At 32.3% G+C, this 26,201-nt stretch overlaps 1 protein-coding gene across 4 annotated transcripts in view; it reads left to right on the top strand.

Annotated features, from left to right (window-relative positions):
- Positions 1–18,753, top strand: part of SERCA (ATPase sarcoplasmic/endoplasmic reticulum Ca2+ transporting SERCA) — a 106,093-nt gene extending 87,340 nt beyond the window's left edge. For 2 of the 4 annotated variants that reach the window (XM_072523039.1, XM_072523040.1), the window contains exon 11: positions 1,793–10,251. In XM_072523039.1, the coding sequence (XP_072379140.1) occupies positions 1,793–1,993 (201 nt within the window). In that variant the 3' untranslated portion in view covers positions 1,994–10,251. Of the gene's footprint in view, positions 1–1,792; positions 10,252–16,708; positions 17,342–17,752 lie in introns of those variants that run through there. The other 2 variants (XM_072523041.1, XM_072523042.1) reach the window with 2 other exon arrangements.
- Positions 18,754–26,201: the final 7,448 nt, after the last annotated feature.

Below are 26,201 nucleotides of genomic sequence, written 5' to 3'. Positions count from 1 at the left end.
TTTCCTCGTTTTTTCATATATTTGGGTAACTATTCGTTTTGGAACAATTTTCAAGTGGAAAAAAGTTTTGCAATTAAATTTTACATAAGGTAAATGTGGTTGCAAAAATTTTTAGTTAAACACACTAAAAATCACAAAAATAAATGAAGAAAAGCTTTTTGTGATTTTATTTATTATACTTATATTATACAAAGGCCCTTCATACTTCTCGAAAGAAATATGTTCAATGATAACATAAAATTTCAATAAAATAAATCAAATAGTTTTTGCACAATAATTTTGCAATCAACTTTTTTAAAAAATGTTAGTATTTTTCAAAATTGGTAAGTCCCAAACTGAAGTTTTCAGATATTTGAAAATTTGAAAATTTTATGAAATATATAGGGGCATTAAAATCCATTTTGACAAATTAAAATTCGTTTAGTTCAGCTAGGGCCATTCGCTAATAAAAATTGTTAACCATTTTTTTTTTCAAAGTATATACTGAAAGTAAAAGGATGCTTCGTTAAAAAAAGATGATTGTAGCTTGAACTTGATATAACTAAAACAGCAATAAAAATCAAATTCATTTGTACTTTAAATTAGAAACTGTTATTTATTTGAACAGTATAATGTAGTATTAACCGGATAAATCTAGAATACAACAAAATATTCACAAATATGTAGCTTTATCGACTATGCTTGTATGATTCTAACTCCATTTGGGTAATAATATAATTATTGTTCAAACAATTTTAGAAATTTTTAATATTAAGAAGCGTCTTTTGCAGTACTTTCAATATCAAAAGTTATTCTAATTGTTTATTAGCTCAAAAATTCAATAACTATAATTAATTAATAATTAATAACGCATATCCCTAGGCTGTCATAAAGAATAATTTTCATTTTTCAAAATGGATTAGAAAATGTGAATGCCCCTCAAATTTATAAAATTTTCAACTGCCTGAAGACGTCAGTTTTGGACTTCATAGTTTTGAAAATTAAGTTTTTTCAAAAAGTTGATTGTAAAATTATTGTGCAAAAACTATTTGATCGATTTTATTCATTTTTTTTTGTGATGATTGAACATATTAAAGAGATTTCTTTCGAGAAGTATGATTAACCTGTCTATAAGAATAATAAAAAACAGCATTTTTTACTATTTTTTGTCCTTTTTCGTATTCTTCATTAATAATAATAATTTTTAAGATTTTCAACGACATTTATGTTAAATTTAATTACAAAACGTTTATTCCCATTGAAAATTGTTCTAAAACCATTAGTTGCTGAGACATATGAGAAGAAAAGGAAAAATCCTGAATTTTTTTAATATATTGTTTAATAAAAAGTTAAACTCACTTTTGAGAACTCACGCATATATAGTGAAATTATTATTTGTAATGATAGATGGAAGCGATTTATGCAAAAAACTACGTTTATATACTTTCCACCCAAGTGGAATTTTAAAACAGATATCGTCTGGTCTATATGCATGTTTTACAATATTTGGATATGAAGCTATTTTCTTGTGGCATGTTAAAGTAATTACTATTTAAATGGGAATAAGCCACAATTAAAGGTTAAAGTACGTTTATTGACGTTTCAATTTCCACTTCGGAAATCGTTCTCAAAATTGAAACGTCAATAGACGTACTTTAACCTTTAATTGTGGCTTATTCCCATTTAAATAATAATTATATTTGGATATATTTCATAAGATATAGACTCGAACACCGTCTCTTTAAACGTTTCGTTTAAAAGCGCTACATTTTTCGTTACCGTAATTCATTATAATTTCAATAATTTGTTCTAGGTTGTATTCCAAGTATGCCCATTGACTGTTGAAGAATGGATGACGGTGATGAAGTTCTCAATTCCAGTAGTATTACTTGACGAAACGCTGAAGTTCGTTGCTAGAAAAATCGCAGACGGTGAGAACTTCATATACACTGTGCATTGGATGGTACTAATGTGGGCTGTGTTCTTTGGCTTTTTGCGTGTGTGTCCCATTTAAAAAAATGAACCACAGTCGTGCGGTTCGCGAGATACTGCCTCACCAAGACGAGGACAGGCCTTAGTGCGTAAACGGGTGCTTTAAGCAAATTCCACAATGACAAACTACAAACAGATAAACAATCGTTTTCTCTACTACGTTGTTTATCAATAAAAATACATATTTTGATGGGTATCTTTCATGATTAAAATAATTTGTTTATAATAATAAGTCTTATTTGGGTAGAAATCAAAATTAAATGGATTTTTAGAGGTACGGTGCAATCAGTTCCTGTAAAATATTATGTCTAGACGATTTTTCTCTTTTAATATGAATGTTTATAGCTAATTCTCTTTCCGTATTTACAATTGTTGATAACCTTTCTAATTTTATTCCAATAAATAAATAAAATAGGTTTTTGACAGAATACCCCTAGGTATTAGTTATCTATGAATGAAGAATGCCTAAGGTTTTTACCATAACTCCTTATGGATGTTAAACGTTAAAAAATAGTTAGTGTATGACTGTTGGAATGACTGTGAACCTAGAACATCCTTTTATCTTAAACAGTTATGCAAAATATATATTTTATGGTCAGGATAGAGTTAATATTTCTATATACCAGTTTTTATTTACTTTTTAAATTACATTTTATATTCTTTGATATTGAAATGTACGAAAGTAGACTTGGGTATTTAAATTATGAAAGATAAACTGAAAAATATTATAATATTCAAATTATTTAATCAATATCATTTACTAGATCTGAAGTGCCTTTTCTCTAAGGTTTAGTTCCCGGATTATAGCATTTTTTAAATTAATTTATTTGTATCAAAGTATAAATATATTAGATAACTTTAGTTTGTAAAGGTTTTATTTTTTGGATTGGGTAAATACACGTTTAAGCCGGTTATTTCAAAAACCGGTGATCATATTAGAATAGACATCAAAACTTTCTATTTAGTTTGGCTACATTTCACTTATTTTCCATCATTTTGTACACAAATTAATTCACTGAATGTTATCTGTTTCTTTCTCATTCAGTTTGGCCTTTTTAGATAATTTCAGAGATCGTATTTGTAAGTTACGTTTAGTTATTTAATTAACCATTTTTTAAATGTACAGGTGGTAACGTTACGAAGTATAACCCAAAATAGAAAATAAAAGATCAACTGTCACCCGTTCTTACACACTAAAATGCAAGTCTAACCATAGCTAGTGTTCCTTCTAGTGTCAATGAGAAGCTAAGACAAGAACAAAAATATCAAGACAGTACATATTCCTAACATAGTCTTGTATTTAGTACAATATGTTAATCAAATTCAAACTTGTCATAAGAAAGAAGTTATAATTTTAAAATATATCATTTAGTGCCTTTCTGACATTTACAAGGATAACTGAATTTTAATATATCTTGGCTTGTTAAAAATTTCAAGTTGTCTTGATATTTTTGCAAACAAAATTTAGTGAGTTCTTCGAATATGCGAAAAGGCAAGTCGTGTGGCCTCTACAGTGTGTTGTGATCTTTAGGAGAAATTTTAAAGTAGGACTCGAAAAGTGCATGGTTTATTGCAACAAATTAAATAACAAACGCAACAAGACTGACTTTATTGTTCAGCAACGAAAGCGTGTCAAGTAACGAGAATTTCTCTCGATTAGTGATTGATATGGACAGCTTATAACGTTTTCACTACAGAATTATTCAAACTGATATAAAAAATATAAGACCCCATTTTAATTGTTTTATTATACTATTAATAATAAGCGTGTGGTCCGATAAGTACTATGCAGGCTAAGTATGATAAATACTTAACCTACAAAAGAAAAACAAAAATTTTGGAAAACCGGCGATTTATTTCTTAATATTGTCTCCTTTCAGTTCGATACACTTCGATATGCTTTGGTACACTGGAGCACAGTTGTGCTTTAACTTCTTCAACCCGTCTGAAAAATACGTTTTCTAGAAGTCTGCAAAGTAGGTCTCCGTGCTCGACACAAATTTCTACCAGGCGAGTGACTTTTTCACGTTGAAAAACAAAAAGAAGTCGCATGGGACCAAATCTGGAGCAGTTCGTAGTCTTATTCGATCAATTTGACAGTGACAACGGCGTAGGTGTGAACCGGTTCATTGTCATCGTGGAAGAGCACTTTTTTCTTCGCCAAATGGGGCCATTTTTTCTGCAATTCTATGTCGAATTGACCCTATAATTCGGCATTGCACAGCCCTGTGACTTGTATTTTGCTCTTCTCCAGGTAGTCTTTGTAGATCACATCTTGTGAATCCCAGAAAACGGTATCCATTATCTTTCCGGCCAATAGGACGGTCTTCGCCTTCTGTCGATCACGTTCGTTGGGTATTTCGACTATTCCTTGGTCTTTGGTGTGTACCAGTGTACCTATGTTTCGTTGACAGTCACGAAATGACGAAGAAACTCATTCGGATTCCGCTTAAACAGTGCCAGACACTGCTATGAAGTGGTCTCACAGTTGCGCTTATTTTTTGAAGTGAGCAAACGCGGCATCTATCGCACCGACAACTTTGTTGTGATTTTTGTCATATTATCTTCTGTGGAATCATACATCCGTACATAACATCTAAGCGCTCTTTGATTTCGCTGCGCGATTTTTCTTGCAAAAACAAGAATCGAATCATCGACCGATATTGCTCTTTTTCCATTTTTCTAAAGTCCGCGGACAGGCCCGCTTCCACACGCGGTAAAAACAAAACTACGAATTTTGGTTGAAATTTTGACTCTAGACGTCTGTCTGCAGGAAATTTACTACACGATACTAAATTTCTCTTGCGATAGTGGCGCCATCGGGCGTTGAGGCTAAGTACTTATCGGACCGCCTTCAAATATCCAAAACAAAGCACATGTTACAGATAACTGTATACAAATCTTAAGTTTTCGGTTATAAAGATAGCTATTCAGACTGTTACTGGTGCGGCAATGATGTATGACCAGGAAATAAAAATTTAACTTGATACAGTATCTTCTGAATTCATTATATATATTTAGGAAATGGGAAAAAGAGAAAACAAAAAAGGATACTAACTAACTCCCTGAAATTTTGAATAATCTTTTAGTCTAAAGAAAATAGCTTTAAGTATTGCTCTTGATGTCGCAGTTTTCTCCATAATTTTCAGTATGCATATAATACAAGTTTCAGTTCCATGTCTTCGTGTTAATTTTCCAGTTCAACCATCCAGATATTCTTATTGTTTATGAACACGTGGAAATTTAATATGCAAGTATATAGAAAGATTTCTATAGGTGCATATTTGTATGGGGAATACATATAATATAGGAGCTAAAAGTTCATAACAAGTAAAATATTTGAAAAAATCACAAAAGAGAACAAAACTAGTGATGTACTACATGAAAAAAGATATAATTATTTGATTTTAGTCTGCTCTTTTCAGTTACTATTCACATTTTTGCATATCATAAATATTTTCAAGAAATATAGAGCCTAATCTCTTAAATAGTTAGAAATAGAAATAAATTTAAACTAGACTAATAGAGATTGTTATATTATGAAGAACTAGATGAGATTGTTGCATCTAGTACAGAACTAAAAAAATAACGACCTATCATGCTCTTGCATGATTAAATTAACTAGGGAATTTCGTTAGCGACATGTACATATAGGGCGCGATAATGGAAATGAAAAATACATTTTTTATTCTTTGTAGTATAAGTCAAGAAAAAAATAATACCCTCTACAACCACCAGAATTGATAGATTAACAATTTTTAGGTTATAACAGTTTGAATAGTTCTATACGGTTTTAATATGAGGAAAAGTTGTGGATAAAAGGTAAATTTGAATTCGCTTGTTTAAATGTGTGGACGAGTTGTAATTTGTGCAAATGGACGGTAATTTAAAAAGAAAAAATAAACGATTCCTCATAGTATATTTGGACACTGTTTCAATTTTTCTTCGATAGTTTTCGACTTGATATTTCTTGTAGTGATTTTTTAGAAAAAAACAACTTTTTGATATTTATATATTGGGAGAAGCAAACATGTTGAGTGTTTTTTATAATTTGTACTCCAGTATTTGTTGTTATACCTCAGTTGTATAATATAGATTTAAAAGTATTCTAAATTTTTAAAATAATATAGTATGTCAATGACATTCAAAGGTATATCCTGAATACTACAAACAAGTCTATTACAGGATGTGTTAAATTGTTGTTGAGAAATGTTTCAATGATAATGGATAATTTCTAAAGGTGCTTTAGGAATTCGCAAACTATCTTGATCACTGATGTTTATAAGTTTTCAGAATTTCATACAATGTCAGATACAATAATTGAGTTAGATATTTCGATAAGTAAACAACCAACCAGTTGGTTACGATACCAGGATACACCATCAAAAGTTATCGTGCCGCATTGAAAAAATTTGCAAATTTCAGATTCTGTTTTGAAACAATAGGGTCAATTTAAAGTCGGTTCGTGTGTATAAGAGTATAATTATCAATACAATATTGTGGATTTATAAAGCAAACCTTATCGTTAATGCATTCCTTCGCATTTTTAATGGTTTAGTAGGTTTATTTTATTCTTTTGTTTAAGTTCAGATGTGAGATTAGACTTAGTTGTTTTTACAGCTGTCCATGTGCTGGCCGTAATAATTTAAAAAGGGGATAAAATGAAATAAAAATAAAAGGCGTCTACAAATAGAAGGAATTACATATGGCACGTATGTTATTAATGCAAACAAGAAATAGGGAAAACACTAAAAGAAATAAAATCCTTACCATAAATTCTAAAGCGAACAAATTTTATGAAGAAAGAAAATAGGTAAAAATATGGTTATATTGTTAGTTTTAAAAGTGAAAGCTCTAATTTTACTGCATTTTATACTGCTGCGATAAAAACTTACTGTAAGATTTTTGTACGTTTGAAAATCGGCATTAGTCTTCAAAATAAACTCGTGGGGAGCCCACCGAGTTCTGGACACCTGTCTGAAACCAACATTCTTTGTGAACCAGCCATCTCACATTCAGTGCGAGACGGATGACAGGAGTTTTAAAAATAAAAATAAAACATCAAATTGTCCCATTTGTTTTTTAATTTTAAACATCCCTCAATTCTGAATTAACACAGGTATGTAAATAGGCAGAAAAACTACTTAAAATATAGTAGTTACTAAAAAATAATTTATTTAAAAAAAGGCTCCCTAATATCGGAAAGTCGACTTAATATTCATTAAACAAAATTAATCTTTGTTCTAATACGTAATACGCAAAATATTGTCAATAGAGCAAATAAACTGTTGATAAAAAATACTAAATTTAATTAACTTTGATCGTAGGTAATGTTTCTTAAAAAATTTAACATTTTAAAATTCAAATCTGCAAAAGTCACAACTGAAAGTGTGTGAGTCTTCGTCATGTTCAGGTCATGCTTCATGAATCCACTGATTGCAAGCTTTAAAGGTGTTGTATAAGGGAAGATGTCTTTATTTGTATCTTCAGACAGATTCTGAGGTTATCCATATTCGTGTATGCCTCAACATTAAACTGCATGAACACGTTGGTTACAGTTGATGGTAGGATATGATGTAAACATTTTGATCAAAGTTACAATCCCAATACATTGAAATCTAGACGTTGCTATCTATCAATCATATAATATAACGTTGTGTTATCAATTCAACTATTTTTTACACGGGAGTTAAACCTCGTCCATAATCCTCAAGCCTTAAAATATGCATCTTTAAATGATCTCAGACAAAAAACTGTCAAAGGATTGTAGTTTGTGAGTCGTGTCAGGTGCAGTGCTTATCATGTGCATTTAGTTTTTCTTTTGTGTATCTGATAACAGCAATATCGTTATGACTGCAATGACCATCTAGAATCAGACCTGGTTTCTTTTTAGAAGACTTTGGGAAAGTTATTATTAATTGTTGAAGTCTCTGTAAGAAGAAATCAGCGTTCGTTTATCCGTTTATGTCCTCATAATATAACTGACATTTTTAATACGTTCTGCAAGTCTGCAGAGGTCAATTAGACGATTATTTTTGAGTATCACCTACTTTTGTATCGCAGTGACCCTTTCAACGATGATATATTAAACAGCTTTCTTTCATTAGGCTCGTTGATTCAGTCTTTATTAAGCTAAGTTCAGGATGGCGTTTGATAAAATCATAGTTTAAATATCTACACTCCGATTTTTTAGCCTTGTTTGAGATCACAAACCAGTTTTAGAAATTATTTGATTATTTCTAGCCAAATACATGTATATATATATATATATATATATATATATATATATATATATATATATATATATATATATATATGACATCCATCATGTCCGTAACTATAGCCTATTCGCACTCCTCGTTAAAAGCTGAGTAAAATTTGACTTTATCGATCGGTGATCTTCTGTTTAATTTCTTTTAAGTATACAATTTTTTCGAGTGTAGTAGAGGTACTTTTATTGCAGACTGTTCAACAACTGGAAATGAATAATCAATGATTTTCGCAAAAAGAATATTTGACATCACCTTATGGGATGGTTTTTGTTTTTCCAGTATTCCTACAACTTAGCGTGGGTTTACCTATGGTAATCTAACAAAAGAAACCTTGAGTTAACTGCTGCAATAAAAAAACCTAATCAGAAATCTGTCCGAAAAAGCATTAGAGAACTTGTAGGTTGTTCGAGCTTGGAGAATGCAAAATAAATCCTTGGTTATATTATATGAATCACAAGATAGCAAATTAATAAATATGCAGTTTATAGACCCCAAAAATCAATATTTTGCAGTTTTTAGACCCCAAAATGTTACTCATAACCAAATTTTTTATTAATGTCAAAATTTAGGTCGCTCTTCAAGGGGATCCTACACTTGCACACTTGATTTTGGCTGTAGGCTTCTAATGACTACAAATAACAAAATGGCGTGTTTTTAAGCGATTCAAATTCTGTCCGGCCTTAGGAGCCGCCTGGACTTTAAGACTTCTCACTGCATCTCGTATTTAATTTATAGAAGTGTGTGAAGGGTTTATTTTTTTCATCTTAACATATATTATTGGATCATGGGATGTTCACAAACACCTACAAAGAGAAAATCTTAATCTAGAATTGAAATAGTTAAAACTGCTATTCAAGAAGCTTTAATGAAACATAGCAAATTATCAAATCTTTAAATCTGAATCATACTGAAAGGGCGCGGAGCAGATAGACTGTAGAAATCAGCAACATATAAAATAAATTAAATAAAACATTGATTTTATGATGATTTATGGAACATATTAATTATGTCCAATATGAGATTTTTTGAACATTGACCTAATCACATGGAGTATTAAATTTTTTGGTAATATATAATTAAATCGATACGCTGGGTTTTACTGATGGTGATATTTTCTAGTAGAGGAGTTAATACGTCCATATATATATACTAGATTTTAGTCTAGATAAAACTTAGGGATGTATATTTATGATAAAAAGTAGTTAATAGTACTTATATGATCGAGAAAATTGGAAGAGTGTCCAGTGGCCCTAGCTTTAGTTTTTAAAACCTCGATGATTAAAACAAAGAAAAACGATAAAAATAGTTATTCCTAATTACGTAAATATTGGCTCATCGTATTAGACTCGTATTATATTCTAAAAATAATTTTATTTTTCCTTTAGTTTTTAGTCATCGAGATTTGTAGTAAATCATGAAATTTTTTACCTTTTTGTAATATAGTCTAGATTAATTTTGTGATTTACATCTCCTGTGAATATTTTTGACAAAATGGTTTTCTGGAATTAATTTATTTATATAGAAGTTACATACTTTTTAAAACAACTGTATTTAATGTACAGACATAGTTTTTTGCCCAGATATTTTTACTTTATTTTATTGGGGCTATATTTTATGCAGAATCAATCAAAAAGTTTACCATAGTCGATATGATTCAATTTTACATATTTTACTATATATTTTCAATAGATTATAACAATTTGTTGATCATAACGAAAATTTTTGATCAATTTTGCATGAGTATTGCGTCATACGGCAGAATATAAAACTATTTAACAGTCTCAAGTGTTTATAGTGTGTCAAAATAACATTATCGCTTTGACAGCCATACTGACGCTTAGTGTGTATAGAAATAGTGAGATTGTTAAATAGAATTTCTGCGATTAACAGCAAGTGCAACATTTGTGACATAACCATCATCACTTGCTCGTTTCATTCAATATTATCTACATTATGTGTAAATATTGTAATGGGCCGTGTTGAATTTCAATAAAAAAGAATACCTATAGTGTGGATTTTCTTTTTTGTAATTGTTTTTTTATCCCAATCATACAAATTTTTGGGTAAATGGTTTCTAATAGCTAAAATAATTGAATACCTGTCAGAAATACTCTACTGGACATTATGTCCATACAAAATTTGCTTATACTTTTGTTTTTAGAAATATTTTCTTAGAATCTTTTTGGTATAGATATTGTGTGGACTTCGAAATTAGTTCTACTTTGATTTTCGTTTTTGTGGTTGTTACAGTTTGTTGTATGTTATGTTCATCCTCTTTCTACATAATAGGAGGCTGACGCTTCCTACATCTGCTGACTTGAGACATGTTACAGCAAGTATTTTGATGGGTTATTCTTCTGTTTGTTCGATCGCGTATTGTCAATCTTTGTCCTCGGGTATTCCTGAATGCTTACTTGTGTTGGTCTTTATGGTCGAAAAAGTATAATTTATTCAAGTTATTACTGATACAGAAATTTATCAACAAATCTCCGTTTTAATTTTCTTCCAACATTACCGTTATATTTTCGTTTGATTCCGAATTTTAAGCTGTTGTCGATTTAAACATTCAAATGCTTAAGTATTCTCATTTTTAACGATACAGAAATTCATCAACAGATCTCCGTCTTAATTTTCTTTAACATTCCCATTATATTTCTGTTTGATTTTCCTCTAACCTGCTTTATAGCTTGTAGTTCTTCATATAATTGTTCTTTTATAGATTGTAGTTTGAAGTGTTCTGAGCTGTATGCTCCAATAATGCTTAAATCTTCTCTTTTCATTCTTTTCGTTATTGAGTTTATCCTTTCCTCTGTAACAGTCTTATCTGATTGTGTATCCTTTAAATTTGGCAATGTGGCGATTCATTCTTTCGCTGCATCTTGTTTTCTTACTCCAATTTAAATTAAGATATGTATTACTAGAATTGATTGGTATTTTTCTTTGCGTCTTGTTAGACACATACATCTGCCTGTTTCTTCTTCATCACATGGAATATTTCTTGGTGTTTTGTATTTGTATCAATTAGCCTTTTTAGCATAGGTAGACTGCTATGACCTAGATTCCCCCAATAGTAACCAAGGCAGTATTTTAAGTTAAACACTTTATTATAAATTCGTCTGTGGTGTTCTGAACCCTCCACTTCTTGGGAGTTCTATCATCTCATATAATTAGCTGTTTCATGGTACAGTCTTACTTATTAATTATTATTTTTTTCAATAAAATCGTTGTAGTATTTGCTCTTAACTTTTACAACTTATTTTACTAATTCTTTGTCATCTTAATACCTTAAGAACTTCTGAAGATACATAAGTTATATGAATTCTGAAACCAATTTTGACTATTCAATTCCATATAACCTTACCTTCTTATAATTCATACATAAATATATATAAAAAAAAATTAACAGCCAAGCTTTTGTGTGTTTTATTAAGTTAAAAAATTGTGATATATTTCTATTCTGTAAATAAATGAGATTATGTAGAAACCATTTACCAAAAATCCCAAGTTGTATTCCCTTTATTGACTTGACATTGAGCAAAATATTACTGGCGAAAATAAATAAAAATTTTTACTTCTAGAACAGACTTTTATCGTCAAAAATATAAAAGCTTGAGAAACAGCTGTTACAATGCTTATTAACAAACTTTAATGCTTTTAGACGCAATTGTACAGATTTTATTTTGATGTTACTTTCCACATCTATCATTAACATAGTTCACTAAATTACTATAGAAAAAGGGTTAAAATTCGTTAGCCTAGTGCACAGGATTCTCGAGTGGTGTGTGAGTAGGTACATTCACTAGGCTCTAACAATTGATTATGTACCACCTCAGTAGAGCTGTATTGGGAAGAGTGAGGGAAAGCTCAGTAACTCGCCTGTTCGAAACCGACCAGACGTGAAAATTTATCGACTTCGTTCTCTACCTGTCTAACCAGATGGTTTGTCAATTTAAGGAATATATTGAAGAAGTCGTTGTTGGGCACTCTTGGCAACATTTTCAATGGTCCTCTAATGAGCATGTTAACTTGGGAAAGGATCACTACAAAAGCAATTCGACCAGTTTGTAGCAATAATGTCAGAAGCCCTGAGGACTCAGAGCAACAACTAAAACATCGACGGGGAAAACTGCAGCTACCTGAGGAAAGGAATGCCAAACCTTTAAAACAAAAAAGGTTAATGCGAGTGAATAATTCATTAATTTATTATTCACTCACATTAAACTTTTCTATTTGTTCATATTATACAGTAATACAGTAGAATTTGATTTTTATTTTTTTTTAACAAAAAAAAAAAGAAAAATCAGTGGAAGATTCGAACCCCGGTCCTACAAACTGGACTTGTTACATCAAACATGTAAGTTATATTTAAGTTGCTACCTCATTTGTGTTTGGTAGTGGAAAGGTCACGTGGGCAATAAACCCCGCTCATTAGAAAGATATGAGGGGACTGCTTTACATCATTATCGTCTGTCGCAAAGGGGGATGAGTCTATATCGCAGCGCGATATAGACTCATCTAGGTAATATAGGCGAGTCTAGGTAATATAATATGTCTATGATTGGCTACATAGAAGTAGTCATCTTATACAGCTTTAAATTACTCATAATTTAATATCATACGAGTCTGTTCGTTTATTCCTCCTTTTCTTCTTCTTTTAGTACCCGGTCCGATTATAGAACGTTGGCGATCATATTGGCAATAATAATTTTGTTTACGGCAACTGCAGACAGATTAGCGAGTGTCTCTTGATGCCACTCTCGGAGATTTCGAAGCCAGGATGTTCTTCTTCCGACGATCTTGCCCTGTATTATGAGGTGTAGAAGATTATACTTCTCTGGATGTCTCATTACATGGCCGAAATATTGTAACTTTCGAATTTTTATTGTTTTTGTTATTCCTGTGCCCTTTCTCATTCGGTGTAACTTATCGGCAATATTCGTCAGTAAATCCACATCTCAAAGGCTTCAAGTGTTTTCATTAAAGTTGCTGTAAGCACACTGTTTATAAGTCGTTGCAGCTTTTATTTCAGTGGATGCAATCAGTACCGTGTCATCTGCATATCTTAGATTGTTGACATTAATCCCGTTGATTTGAATGCCTGCATCTTTATCCAAGGCATCTTTGAAAATAAATTCGGAGGAGATATTAAAAAGTAGAGGCGGTAAACTACACCCCTGCATCACTCCACGTCGAATTTCCACTGCTTCCGTCGTATTCTGACCAATTCATATGTTTGCACATTGATGCCAATACAAATTTTTGATAAAACGGAGGTCTTGGTCATCAATTCCCACCTGTTTCAAAACACCTATCATTTTGTCGTGGGTGACCCGGTCAAAGGCCTTTTCGAAGTTAATAAAACATATATATATATATATATATATATATATATATATATATATATATATATATATATATATATATATATATATACTGGAATACTGGTTGTTCTATATCCCTATATCTTTGAACCAGGACCTGCAAACTGACTAATGATTCTCTGGTTCCAAGGTTGTTTCTGAAACCAACGCGTTTATTCCTCTGCTTTATATTACCAGGTAGCCTCCATTATCACGTTCTTTTTAAAAAATATTGAATTGTGAAGACGCACATTTCTTATAAAAACTATTGTGTTGTATATGCAATTTGTTGATAGAAATAAAATATAACATCTGCATATTTCACACTGTTTTAAGTTTGTTTATATTACAAAATCTCTGTAATATTAAAAATGCATACACCACACTGTAAACAGGAATAAAATTTTCTGAAATTTGGACTCCATAAATGCAAGATCCATTGGTTTCGTGTTTTTGAAATGATATTCATTATAAACTATTATTTTTTGAGTACTTGTTTCAATAAATTTTGTTTTATTGAGAATATATACGTTAAAACAGTGACAGATGTAGACTTTAGCCTTGGGGGAGGTTGATCTTCCAATGAAAGACTAACCAAAAGATATAAAAAAAGATCCACCCAAACGACATAAATTCTTTTTCTTTAATTTTGGACTTGGGGAGATTTTCCCCACCAGTGCATCCGCCCCTGGTAAAACAATTGGAATAATTATTCTAAAATTACCGTTTGAGAATTTATAAGTAGTTGGTTGTAATATGACGACGTAGAAATGTTCTCCATGACGTACTGCGGACTTAAAATGGAATAATGTGTAAACACTATGTAATACATTTACTTAATTCGGATTAAGCCAAACATAATATGGTTTCGAATCTATTTAATTAAGAATTGTCTATAGGAATTTAGTGAACTAGTATAAATGGAATCATTTGATTTATTAAAAACTTCTCAAGGTTTTTACCGAATTGGCCGATAATGTTGGTACATTCCAGTTAATGTGATATTATCCTATTTTTAAACATTTTATGTGATATAAAAGTCGAATATAAAATATTTTTTAAAGTGCAGGTGCTATAGGTAGAAATAATTATGGTACTTATACAAAGATTCAACTATTTATAGTAGATCAAACAAGATCCGTATACAGTATCATAGATGTTTGTCGCCAAAGAAAACAGCATATGTTAGAAGTCATCTTAGGTCGATATAGTTGGGTTAGGTTAGTGTCAATACGAGTGGGTGCTTAACCACCCGTCCACTCGACCTAAGAGGTCTATTGTGGCTTATCCTTAGACTAAAGTTGTCCTTTTAACCCAGCCTTTTAAACAAATCTATTATGGCTTTAGGTGACATTTCTACGAAGTTGTAGGGCTTCAGTTGCTAATGCTCAAATGTATTGAGCCTTATCCTAACCAACCCTGGGCATTTTCTGTCAGTCCGATTTTATTCATGTGCCCCCTGAGGCGACGGTGCCCTGTTAGGAGAACTACGATAATTCGCAGATCATACCTATCCATATCTATATTAAGATCTCTTCTTCGAATGTTTATGTATAAAAGCCTTCGAATATTTAAGATCCGTTTATTTATGCCAAATGCTTACGTTCTTTTGGCTGTGCTTCTCGCTATGCCAACGGAAGGTTCTTAACCATGAATGTTTCTATTGTCTCTCTTCTGGCAAGTAGGTTCGCTTTTCCGTTCCCTTCAAAACTAGTATATCCAGACATCTAAAGTAAACTTACTTTTATATGTTTGGTACATAATTTTTATAGATCTGTGCACATAGTATAACTTTCTGATTGGAAGATAGTGGAGTGATTACCTAGGCTTTCACTAAGGCTTAGCCTCGGTTTCGTATACTCCAACTCCTTCATCGGTTTTAAAGCCGTCTGTTTGAGGACCTCTTACCGGAGAAACCATATCCTCTTATGACTTTCTCTCCTAATCATTCAAGACACTCCACTGTAAATAACTCTTCGGATTTGGTGATACTCATGTCTATATTGAACTTTTCCTTATCATGTTAACCGCTGGTTTCTTTTTTCAGTGCGACCACAATTTATCTTTGAGTTTCAATGGTAATTTTCTATTAAATTTTCCACTGGACCTTTTCAGTTGTATTGCCACCTCCATATTCAAAAAATATGTCATTTCGTGTCTGTTCCTCGAATTACTTTCCAGTAATTCCCTAACACCTTAAACCTTTCCTGCACAAAACATCTCAGATAACTCAACAATTACTTCTTTAAGATCAATAAATGTAAGTTAAATGTTTTTATCACATCCATAATATCTAACATATGCAGTTTTCCGTTGTGAAGAGAGTTTGTATATGCCGTATACTATGTATGGTCTCTTATGATTACTTACATCTATAGTTAAATTTTACTGTACATACATTTAAGGTAAATGCACAATTTTCAATAATTATAAAGTGAAAGTTTCCAGTAGTCAACTGTATACAATTGTTTAAAAACGTACGAAGAAGTAAACACTTTTGGTGTAATTGGTATTTATAAAATTACCAAAATTATGAAAATATCACGTTTTCGGTCTTATCAGACCATCATAAGTAAAAATTTAAATATTTGCCAATAGTCACTTTAAAAAGTGATTAAAAGAATAGTTAATTCAAGTATTTAAATAATCGTCTTTCCTTTTTTGATTACCTGTATGTGGGTCCATATCAATCTTTCTAGGTAGCTTGTTCAGGAGCAGGGGACGGCTGTTAGGTCACAATAATTTGAGTAACAATTTCTCTAGTATCTACAACGTACCCGAGTTGAAATGACCTACAAATTAATAACCTACTGCTCTTGAAAAAATTACCTACAAAGGCAGCAAAATATTGAGATGGACTCACGTAACTACGGGTCGACCAGAAAACTCACAGACTGGAAGATGATTAAGTTCATTCTGACTCTGGCTGTAGAAGCTTCAGATTTCATTCATTCCAGTACTACTTATTTAACAACAATACATTCCGTTTGCTACTAACTTGTGTTTTAACTAAAATTGCTCTTTATCTGTGATGTCAGCGTGTAAGTATCGCAAAATCTATATATTTTTTTCAAAAGTACTGATATATTTTTTAATTTTTCACAGTACCCCAAAAATTGTGCCGAATGTAAAAAGCTCGTCATGAAGACAAACCGAGCGGAGTTTGCAGTGATAAGAGTGCCTTCCCCACCAGGAATGGATTTTTAAATATTTTTTTCAAACCAGTCTGTGGATACAAACTTTAATTATTTTTATTACTAACTGAATTAGGCATATAACATAAATGTAAATACATACGGTTTCTACATTTAAGGAAAAATTTATTATTTCACGTTTGATAATTTCAGCTATTTATTGAGAAGCATACCTACGATATTCACTTAACCTAACGTATTCTTATCTTAGGTTTATAATCATTTAACTAGAAATAAAGTTCTTCTAACGTAGTTTTTGCGTCACTTGTTTTTTTAATCTTATGATACATTCTATAATTTAGGACTTGGTACTATAATTAGATTCTCAACAGACCTAGCTCTACAGTTATCTTTTAATTTTTTCGGAGTTTTAAAAAATATGTCGTATGCTATAAGCGACTACTTATATGTTGTATACTTTTTTAACCAAAGATTGTCATTTGTTGACTTTTAGTCATGAAGTATGTTTTGTATGCCATTATCTTAATACTTTTTCGTAATCAATGACACCAATCTTGGTAAATCATCAGCTGTTAATAGTTGACCAAGGTGTTCCAAGAACAACATCTGTCGATTGACAATAACAAAACTGTTATATCGATTTTTATACCTTGTAAATAGTTATCTATATAAGAAACAAAGTTTGAATTTTGCAATGGGAATGTTAACTAAAACTATTAAAAGCGCTTTTTTCAATACTAACTGCCAATATTTTTTCTAAAATGTAAATAAATTGAAAGATTTTTATAGAAAATTTTCGATACGAAATTTGATATTGCTCAATAATTGTGAAGACAAATATTTAGAATTCTATCGATTCACAGACTGGTTATTTTTTTATTTTTTTAAGTAATTTATGTTTCTTTTTTGTTTATTTTATTTATTTTTAATTAACCACTAGCATGACATTTCTTAACCCAAAAGATCTCTTTCTAACGCTTTAATTCTTTTTCAGTTGGAGAATCCGTTGTTGATAGATGGTAAAGCTGCATCAGAATGGCTCCATGCTTTTTAAAAAACTACCTTATATAATATATTATTTTGAAAAAAGACTCCGCTGGCTTTTAATTTTTATTACGTTTTTTTGGAAGTCCCCAGCTTCCGATTCCCGTTTTTCCGCTAGTTGAGTCGCAATTTATTTTTTTAAGACTTATTAGTAAAATTTTCGAAAGCTTTATTTTTTATTTGCTCCTATTTTTCGTTTTTCGATTCAACCTGAAACCTGTGATTTGGTTTAAAGGCACGTTTATTTAATATAATAAGGTCTTTGTATGAAGCCCTGGTGTCAGTTCAAAAATAACAATTTGCTTACGAAATTGTATGATCAGTAACAACAGCATTGTGATAAAACGTCATATACTATGCGGAAGGTAATATTGGAAGGCACAAACACAGTAAATGTCAAGATTTCAGAACTAGCACTCGAGTTGTCATACACAGACTTAAATTAATAACGAAATGTACATATATCTAAGGTTAAATTAAAAATTGTTATTGTTTTTGCTCCCAACGTGGTGTAAAACGTTAAAATCTACCTTTTGAGATCAGCACGGACCGAGATTCAAAAGAGAGGGGGATGTAGCCTCCTCGCCCTCCCCCTGATTGTTGTTGCGCCACGTTGTTCGTTAGTTTAGTTCATATTTCAGCCACGAGTGTTATAAAGTGGCTTCATTTGGTTCATTTCAGTTTTAATTTAAAGGCCTTTAGTTGACCGTTACCATTGCCACGCCCTCTATTAAAGTAACTATCGTCTGGGCTGCTGACAGTGCTAAAGATCGAACAAAGGCAGCCATTCTTTTTTGGAAAGATATAGACGGTTTGAGCTGGTCTCGACTGAGTTTGGCTGCACTTGTTTAGGCAGCCAATGTATAGGTATACATTGTAATTTACATCAGTTTTGTAAAACAAGATTATTTGTGTAAATAAAGTTGACGGCTTTCTGGCTGTCTTAAGTTATATGTTTTTATTATTTCCCTTAAATAGCACAGGTGCTAAAACTGTATAAATCACAAACGACTTCTGAGATTTTTTACACAAAAACTTATATAAAGTTCCTTGATAACATCGATGAAGACATGAGAAATAGGGGAATACGTGCTTGACAAAGAAAGGCGATGGATAGGGACGACTGGAGAGAAATTCTTGAGGACGTTAGGACCCACGCAGGGTTGTACAGCCAGAATGATGATGATGAAACTTGTATAAAAGAATGTTACATACAAAAAAACAAACAATTGAACAATATGAATTAAGGAAATACAGAAGACTCGTGCAATAAAACAAAGTAAAACCGTATAATTCGTAAACAATAAAGTAATAGTTTAATCAAATATTGTACAAAATGCAAATTGACAAACTGAAGAGAGACGAAAATATATCTAAGGTCCATTCGCTTAACTCAAGCATATTTTGACAGATTCATAGCTGTAAACCTACAACACAAAAGTTCCTAAATAGCTAGCAGTATTAACAGCTTAAATAAACTTTTATTACAGACTTCTTTCATTAAAAAAAGGAGAATTAGTATAAATATTGGAAGTGTATACTAAACTCATAAAATTTTGGGTAGTATATATTTAAAAAATATATTTCAGTTGTTATAATTTAACATTACTATTAGTTTGTTTACTATTAATATTGGCTATGAGTACGTGTGCTTAGTTGTATAGTAATTTCCAGCCACTTTTAGTCTGTCAAAAAATAACTAACTTCGCAAAAAAATAATTACTAAATTCACTAGGCAGTCGGACTGGGAATAGCGAACCGACTATATAAACTTTATATAACATTGTTCTGAAACTGTATTTTATGGAATTCCAGTTTTAGTCAGTTAACCAGTAATATAGAATTTCACATAGACATAATAAGATTTATCAGAGATTGCATAAGTCATTTATTTTACTTCAATTATCAGAAATTGGACTGGCCTATAGAGAGTGAACTTGTACGTATCGCTATGTAAATTAGTGTCGTTTTTTGCAATTTATTGTTTACTATTATTAGCATTTAATTACAAATAGTTATAAACAACCATTTGTGTACAGATTGGTGATATTTTCTTCATTGCTCCAAGCAATAAGCAAGTATTGCAATATTTATAAACAATTGTCTAGTTTTTTGTTATCAACCTAAAAATAAGAAAATAATTCATTCTGCCAAGAGCTCTAGGCTTTTGACAAACCAATACAGGCTACACATTTTACAATATGAGTTTATTTGCGGACATTCCAGGAGAAGTATAAACATTAATATTGATCACTACGTTGCTTTTGACTACAAAAGCAATAAAATTATGAATAAATATCAACATTAATATTGATCACTACGTTGCTTTTGACTACAAAAGCATTAAAATTATGAATAATAAATATTACACATCAGTAACACCGAATCTTCAACACCCACATCTTACGCTGTTGCCATGATATCTAGACCCAAGCCTTCCTTTTCTAAAAAGGAACAAGCAATTATTTATCACTCAGAAGAAAACTTAAAATTATTAGTCGACTATGTAAAATCCAAGATGGACCAGAAAACTAATTGACTGGCGCCCAAGAGAGGACAAACGCAGCAGAGGACGACCACCAACACGCTGGATGGACGACATTGGACGAATATCCAAGAAATGGCAACAAGAAGCACAGAACCGTAAATAGTGGCGAAAAATGGGAGAGACCTATGTCCAGCAGTCGACGGAAGAGGTTGCATGATGATATAAAATCCACTGGTGATATTTTTGGCCCTAAAAATATAATATTTGCAACTCGAACAACCGGATCTGAATGGACCTAAGCAAAGTTGAACTTGTTGGCCAGCTTACTTACCTATTAGAAGATTTGTTACTCCAGCAAAATATATCAGAATTTCGAATGTCTATCCCTTAATTCCCCACGATCTCGTAGAAAATGCTTTGGATGACCTTAGTTTAAAACTTGCTTCTCTCATCTCTTTCTTTTGTACAAATTGTCAAAACACCAATGTTCCTCAATCTGCCAGTGAACAATCATCGGCAACAAAAACTTCATCAACTACTACCTTAGCACAATTATCTCATGAACCTATACAAAGACAAAAAAAGAGCACTTTCTAGCTCACTCAGCACACCGGACTCCCACTCTCTTGACCAAATTATATCTAATCCTCAAATTAAAAACTCGTCATTGATGCCTCTTCCTAAAGACATATATAATTGATAAACTTAAGATTTACAGATAAATCCAAAATATCATGCATCAAAGCAAAGAATCAAGGATCTTTACACCAACAACTGAAAAAGCTTCTCAACTCCACCAGATAATCAATCTTATAGCCTTTCTTGAGAACGCCCCATCAAGTGGTACCCTCACACACCTCACAATAGAAGCCCAGCAAATTACTTCTGACATCAATTCCCTTTTATCCTTAATTACCTTCATAATTGGATGATACTGATAGCCTAGTATCACAAACATCTCTTGATGCTTTCACAACCGAACATTCACAACATTCTGAAAAATCGAATCACTAATAACTTTCACACCTATTCAATGGAATTGTAACGGATTCTTTTGCCGCTTAGAAAGAATCCAACAACTTATCAGCGACACCAATCCAAATATAATATGCCTACAAGAAACCAATTTCAAAGAAAATCACAATGTTGTTTTTAGGGGTTATGAAGGATATTATCACGTAAGAATAGAATGCGTCCGAGCAAGTCGAGGAACCTCAATTTTTGTCGAAAAAGACGTCTATTCAACACATTTGTCTTTAGTTACAAACCTAGAAACAATCGCAGTAACCATATGGTGCCTTAAAAGAATCACTATCTGCAGTAGATAGATCCCAACGAGTTAAAATTCTACTGAAGCTGAACTGGTAGACTTATTTTTTCAATTTCCAGCACCATTTTTAATTGCCGGAAACTTTAATGTCCACAATATTGCATGGGGTTCACAAACCACATACGGTAGAGGAAAAGTTGTAGAGAACGCACTAAACATTACCGACATTTGTTTTCTAAATAATAGTTCCAACACTCATTTCAATATTTCAACAGAATATATCCTTCTCTAACATGGAATATTTGATAGTAACCATTTACAGAGGTTAGTAACAAATAATGAAGAAAAATCACCAGGAAATTACAACCGACTTTCAAAACAAGCAAGATTTACTAGCTATAACAAACCATTTTCAGTAACAGATACCCATATACTGCCATTAACTCCTCCTTGGATTAATAATATTCAATCTTTCCTAGAGCTGGTCAACACAAACTCATATGACGAGATTCTCTACACAGATGCATCTAAAACTGAGGCAGGAGTCAGATATTCTGTAATAACTGCAAATAGTATAATTCGGAAGTTCTGCCCTCCACCATTTAACTCCATCGACTCGATTAAAAATAAATATATCGAACATCCATTAGTTCATGCTATACATGAAGCAACAAACGGTTTCACTTTTGGAAACGTTGGAATTTTAGGTAATAAGACTGCTGAAAAGGAAGCAATTACGACCAAATCAGACATCAAATAGCATCAAATCTAAAACCACATTTCACCACAATGGAAGAATTCAACCTCGAAACTCATACACGGCTGACACATGGACACCTGATGGTTTCGGAGAAATCACCTGTTTGTGAAAAGTGTAGTGAATCATTCACAGTTCAACATTTTCTTACACAGTGTGTCAAATACGGGCAAAAAAAATACTCTATACAAGGTCTTATAAATGTGATCCTCAGCCAATTAAAACTTGTTCAGAATATACTAGATTTACATCGAGAAACGAATTTGTATTACAAAATTTAATGGTTTCTTTTTTACTTTCTGTTTATTTTAAGTTATAATGTAATGAAAAATTTCTTCCATTCTTTCAGATTCAAACTAGCTTTTCATATTGTTATGTTGACTATTACCGGCTTAATTGGCCTTGTATAGTTTTGATACAGGACCGCACTCAGTACAAATGACTCTTTTCTAAATTTATTCAAATTGATAACATTTACTTCTGAATTCGCTCAAGAAATGAGCTCTACTTCACACTTAACAAAAATAATAACTTAAGTTATTTTAAATCTAGTATGTATCGGACCGGGTTGTAAATAATAACAACAGTATCGGAAATACTACCGACTTTAATTATCACTCCAAAACGTAATGCAAATAAATATACATTAATTAAACGATTGTTCCGCCTGTCTCGTCCTGAGTTTCTGCCAGCTGATTGTGACGTAACCGCACTGCATGGTTGCCAATACATCACAATCCTCCCTCCTGGATGAATCTACGCATCATAGTTCTCCAAATACCTTGGAGGTTTTCTTATTCCAGCAGGTGGCTTTTTAACTTCAGCGGCCTGCTCTACAATTTCTGGTTTTGGATCCACAAATTCGTTTGGATGCAGAAACAGCGGTTGCAGAGTTACGAGTAATTTTGTTTCCATCGAGGTTGACGGTATAACTTCGTCTGTTGTTTCTTGGTCACACATACGGGTTCTGATTTGGTAAGAATGACGACGTAAAATTTTACCATCAGGGGTTTGAACTTTGTAGCTTAACGGTCCAGTGGTTTCCATTATTTTGGAGAGAAGCCACTTTTGACCACCTGGAGCAAATGACCTTGCAAATACAGTCTCGTTTTCTTTCTGTTGTACAATGGGGTGTAATGTGCTGAGTAAGGAGATATCTGTGCAATGTTAACTGCATGTTAGTTTCGTCATTACTACCACTTGGATGGTACGGTGCAACCAATGCTTGTCTAATAAAGACTATGATAATCAGAAACATTTTGCCTTTAAATGGACTGGTAAAATCGAGGTATATTCTTGTCCATAGAGCCCTCTCCCACGGATGGATCGGAGCCTTTTTTGGCATGTTTCTAGACTCCTGGTACGCGCTGCATGTATTTACTAGGTGTTCGATTTGGCCACCAAACATATGAGCGTGGTGCCAGTGACTTAATTTTTACGATTCGGGGTGTGCAAATTCAGTATTGTTTTCCTCCCTCCAAGTGGAACTATTACCCGTGTGCCCCATAACAGGCAGTCTTGAGAACAGCTAATTTCGTTTTTACGTAGTAGATAAGGAGTATATTCGTCTGAAAATTTAATTTTCTCATCAGGCCAACCTTTCCAAGTCCACTGCAAAACTTTAGATAACACTGGGTCTTTCTTAGTCTCATTGGCAATGTCTTTGGCACAGATTAGTTTTTCTGGGATGTTCTCCATGTCAAATTAGAAGATTATCTTACACTTGGTAGCCATAAAAAAATTATTATGTATTAGAGGTTATCTTACTCAGATTCGCAGAGATCAATTACATTCCCCATATCCAGTATTTAATATCATCGATTAAACAATGGCTTTTATTGTCTCGTGTAAAGAAAGCTAATTTCTCAAATATTATTATTGCAGGTGTAGCCTAAATTTATTTGTTTGCCACATGCTATTGATTTAAACTGTAACAATTATTTGTTTAATCATATTTGTAATAAGGCTTCAGCTCGTAGTTAATTTATTAAAGCATGTAACAGATCAGAGAGACAGAGTAGTGGATAAAAATCAAGCCAGAGGTCCTAGTGCTTGAAGTCATTACAAACCGGGTTAGTCTCAATAAAACGGTCATTTTGGGTTTGGTGGTTTTACTTACATCCAGAACTTCATTTCGTTCCTCTATAACCAGAACTTTAACTCGTTCCTGATCAAAGATTCTGAACACCCAGATCTTTGAGACTTTATCTTCCTGATCCTGAACAACCCAACGTTCAAGATTCTCAAATTCTTGAGAGACACAGATAGATGATCTCGGTACTAAGCATTGGAGAACTCTAAGAAGAGTCGACAAATGTCCTACGATAGAAATGACAATCTCAGTGGACATTACATATGTAGGGGCTTTAAAGAAAGATGGCTATATGGTCAACTACAAATTTGGCATAAGAATTTTACCAAAAAAAGCCACTCTGACCAGTCTAGGCCAAGTTCTACATTCACAAGCAGATCTAGTGCAAAGGCCATTAGGCCAAACGACCAAATAATGAGACTTACAAATATCCCAAGAATCCGTAAAAATGGTTTCTGTAAAACTTATTAGATTTCTAAAGCTGAATGCACATTACTCAAAAGGTGTATCTAACGTGCTTAGTAGGAGCTTCAGTCAAATTCTAAGTGATATTGGACTAACTCAAGAGCCATGGGCTTATAAAAGACTTCCCAAAGAACTCATGCAAGTTGATTTATTTACAAGTGTATGACACACCAAGGGCATGTCTGCATATTTAAAACTTAATTAAATTTGCTTCTGTGCCAAAATTCATCACTGGAAATCTTGCAACGATAGAAGTGGAAATTTCAACTGAAATTAGTTAAAAGGCGAACTATAATAGCCTTTGCCTTCTTTTCGTGACAAAGATAACCCTTCGTCAGAGATGGTAAACAAAATTTAAAAGTAACAAAAGAACAGACAGCTTACATTGAATATGACGCATCTTCCCACAACACTATACGGGGCAGCACAGACACAAACAAACGAGTGAGGTCCTATTAGAACATTTAACTTCTCCTAACATACACATTATTAACAAAGATAACAAACCCACATTTATCACTGAAAAAAAAGAGATACCTACTGGATATTACCGTAACTAGTTGATTTATTAAAAATATATTTCAGAACTAGCATGTCTGTGATAAAGCCTCAATGTCGGATCACGGAATCCTGTGAACCCTTGACAGAGAAAAATTGACATATTCAAAACAAAATGTCAGGAAAACATATTCCGTTATATTTTAACAGGCATTGTATTAGGCCTGTACCTGTTAAATACACATGTAAAAATTGCAAAGTTTTTACTTGCTTTAAGTTGAGAAGCCACGAACAAAGTCTGACTACTGTGCTTCTATTTGAGAAGCCAGAGACAAAGTGGTTTGGGGTAGTTAGGTTTTGGATAGTTTAAATGTAAATAAACTCTGGTCTAAAATGTTGTGTGCTGCTCGTCTTGCTTTCTTATATAAATTCGACATAGATATGCTTGACATGGATACTCATAACAATTTGAAAAACATGGAATTTAGCTATACAAGAGAGAAATCTGCACTATCTTGTCTATATTACAGATGAGCATTGGAAGATTCTTTGCCTGATATTAGAAGTAACATTTGAATGGTAAATGTCAATTGATAAAAAAAAGCCTTAAGGTTACATGAACTACACTACACAGGTGGCTTGGAAAGATGGCAACATAACTTTTCAGAGCTGCAATAGCTAATTAATATTTCACAGTGGATCAAAGAGGAACCAGAAAGATTTTGAATGTTACTTCTAATATGACACTAAAGCTTACAAACAAGTGATTTCATAATATCCATTCAATAAAGTTATTGCCTTTAAGATCTTTTTTTACTTTTTAAATAAT

Source organism: Diabrotica undecimpunctata, chromosome 2 (genome assembly GCF_040954645.1).
Source record: "Diabrotica undecimpunctata isolate CICGRU chromosome 2, icDiaUnde3, whole genome shotgun sequence".
Taxonomy (NCBI): Eukaryota; Metazoa; Arthropoda; class Insecta; order Coleoptera; family Chrysomelidae; genus Diabrotica; species Diabrotica undecimpunctata.
The sequence above is the reverse complement of the archived record's forward strand: the minus strand, read 5'-3'. Positions and strand labels throughout refer to the sequence as shown.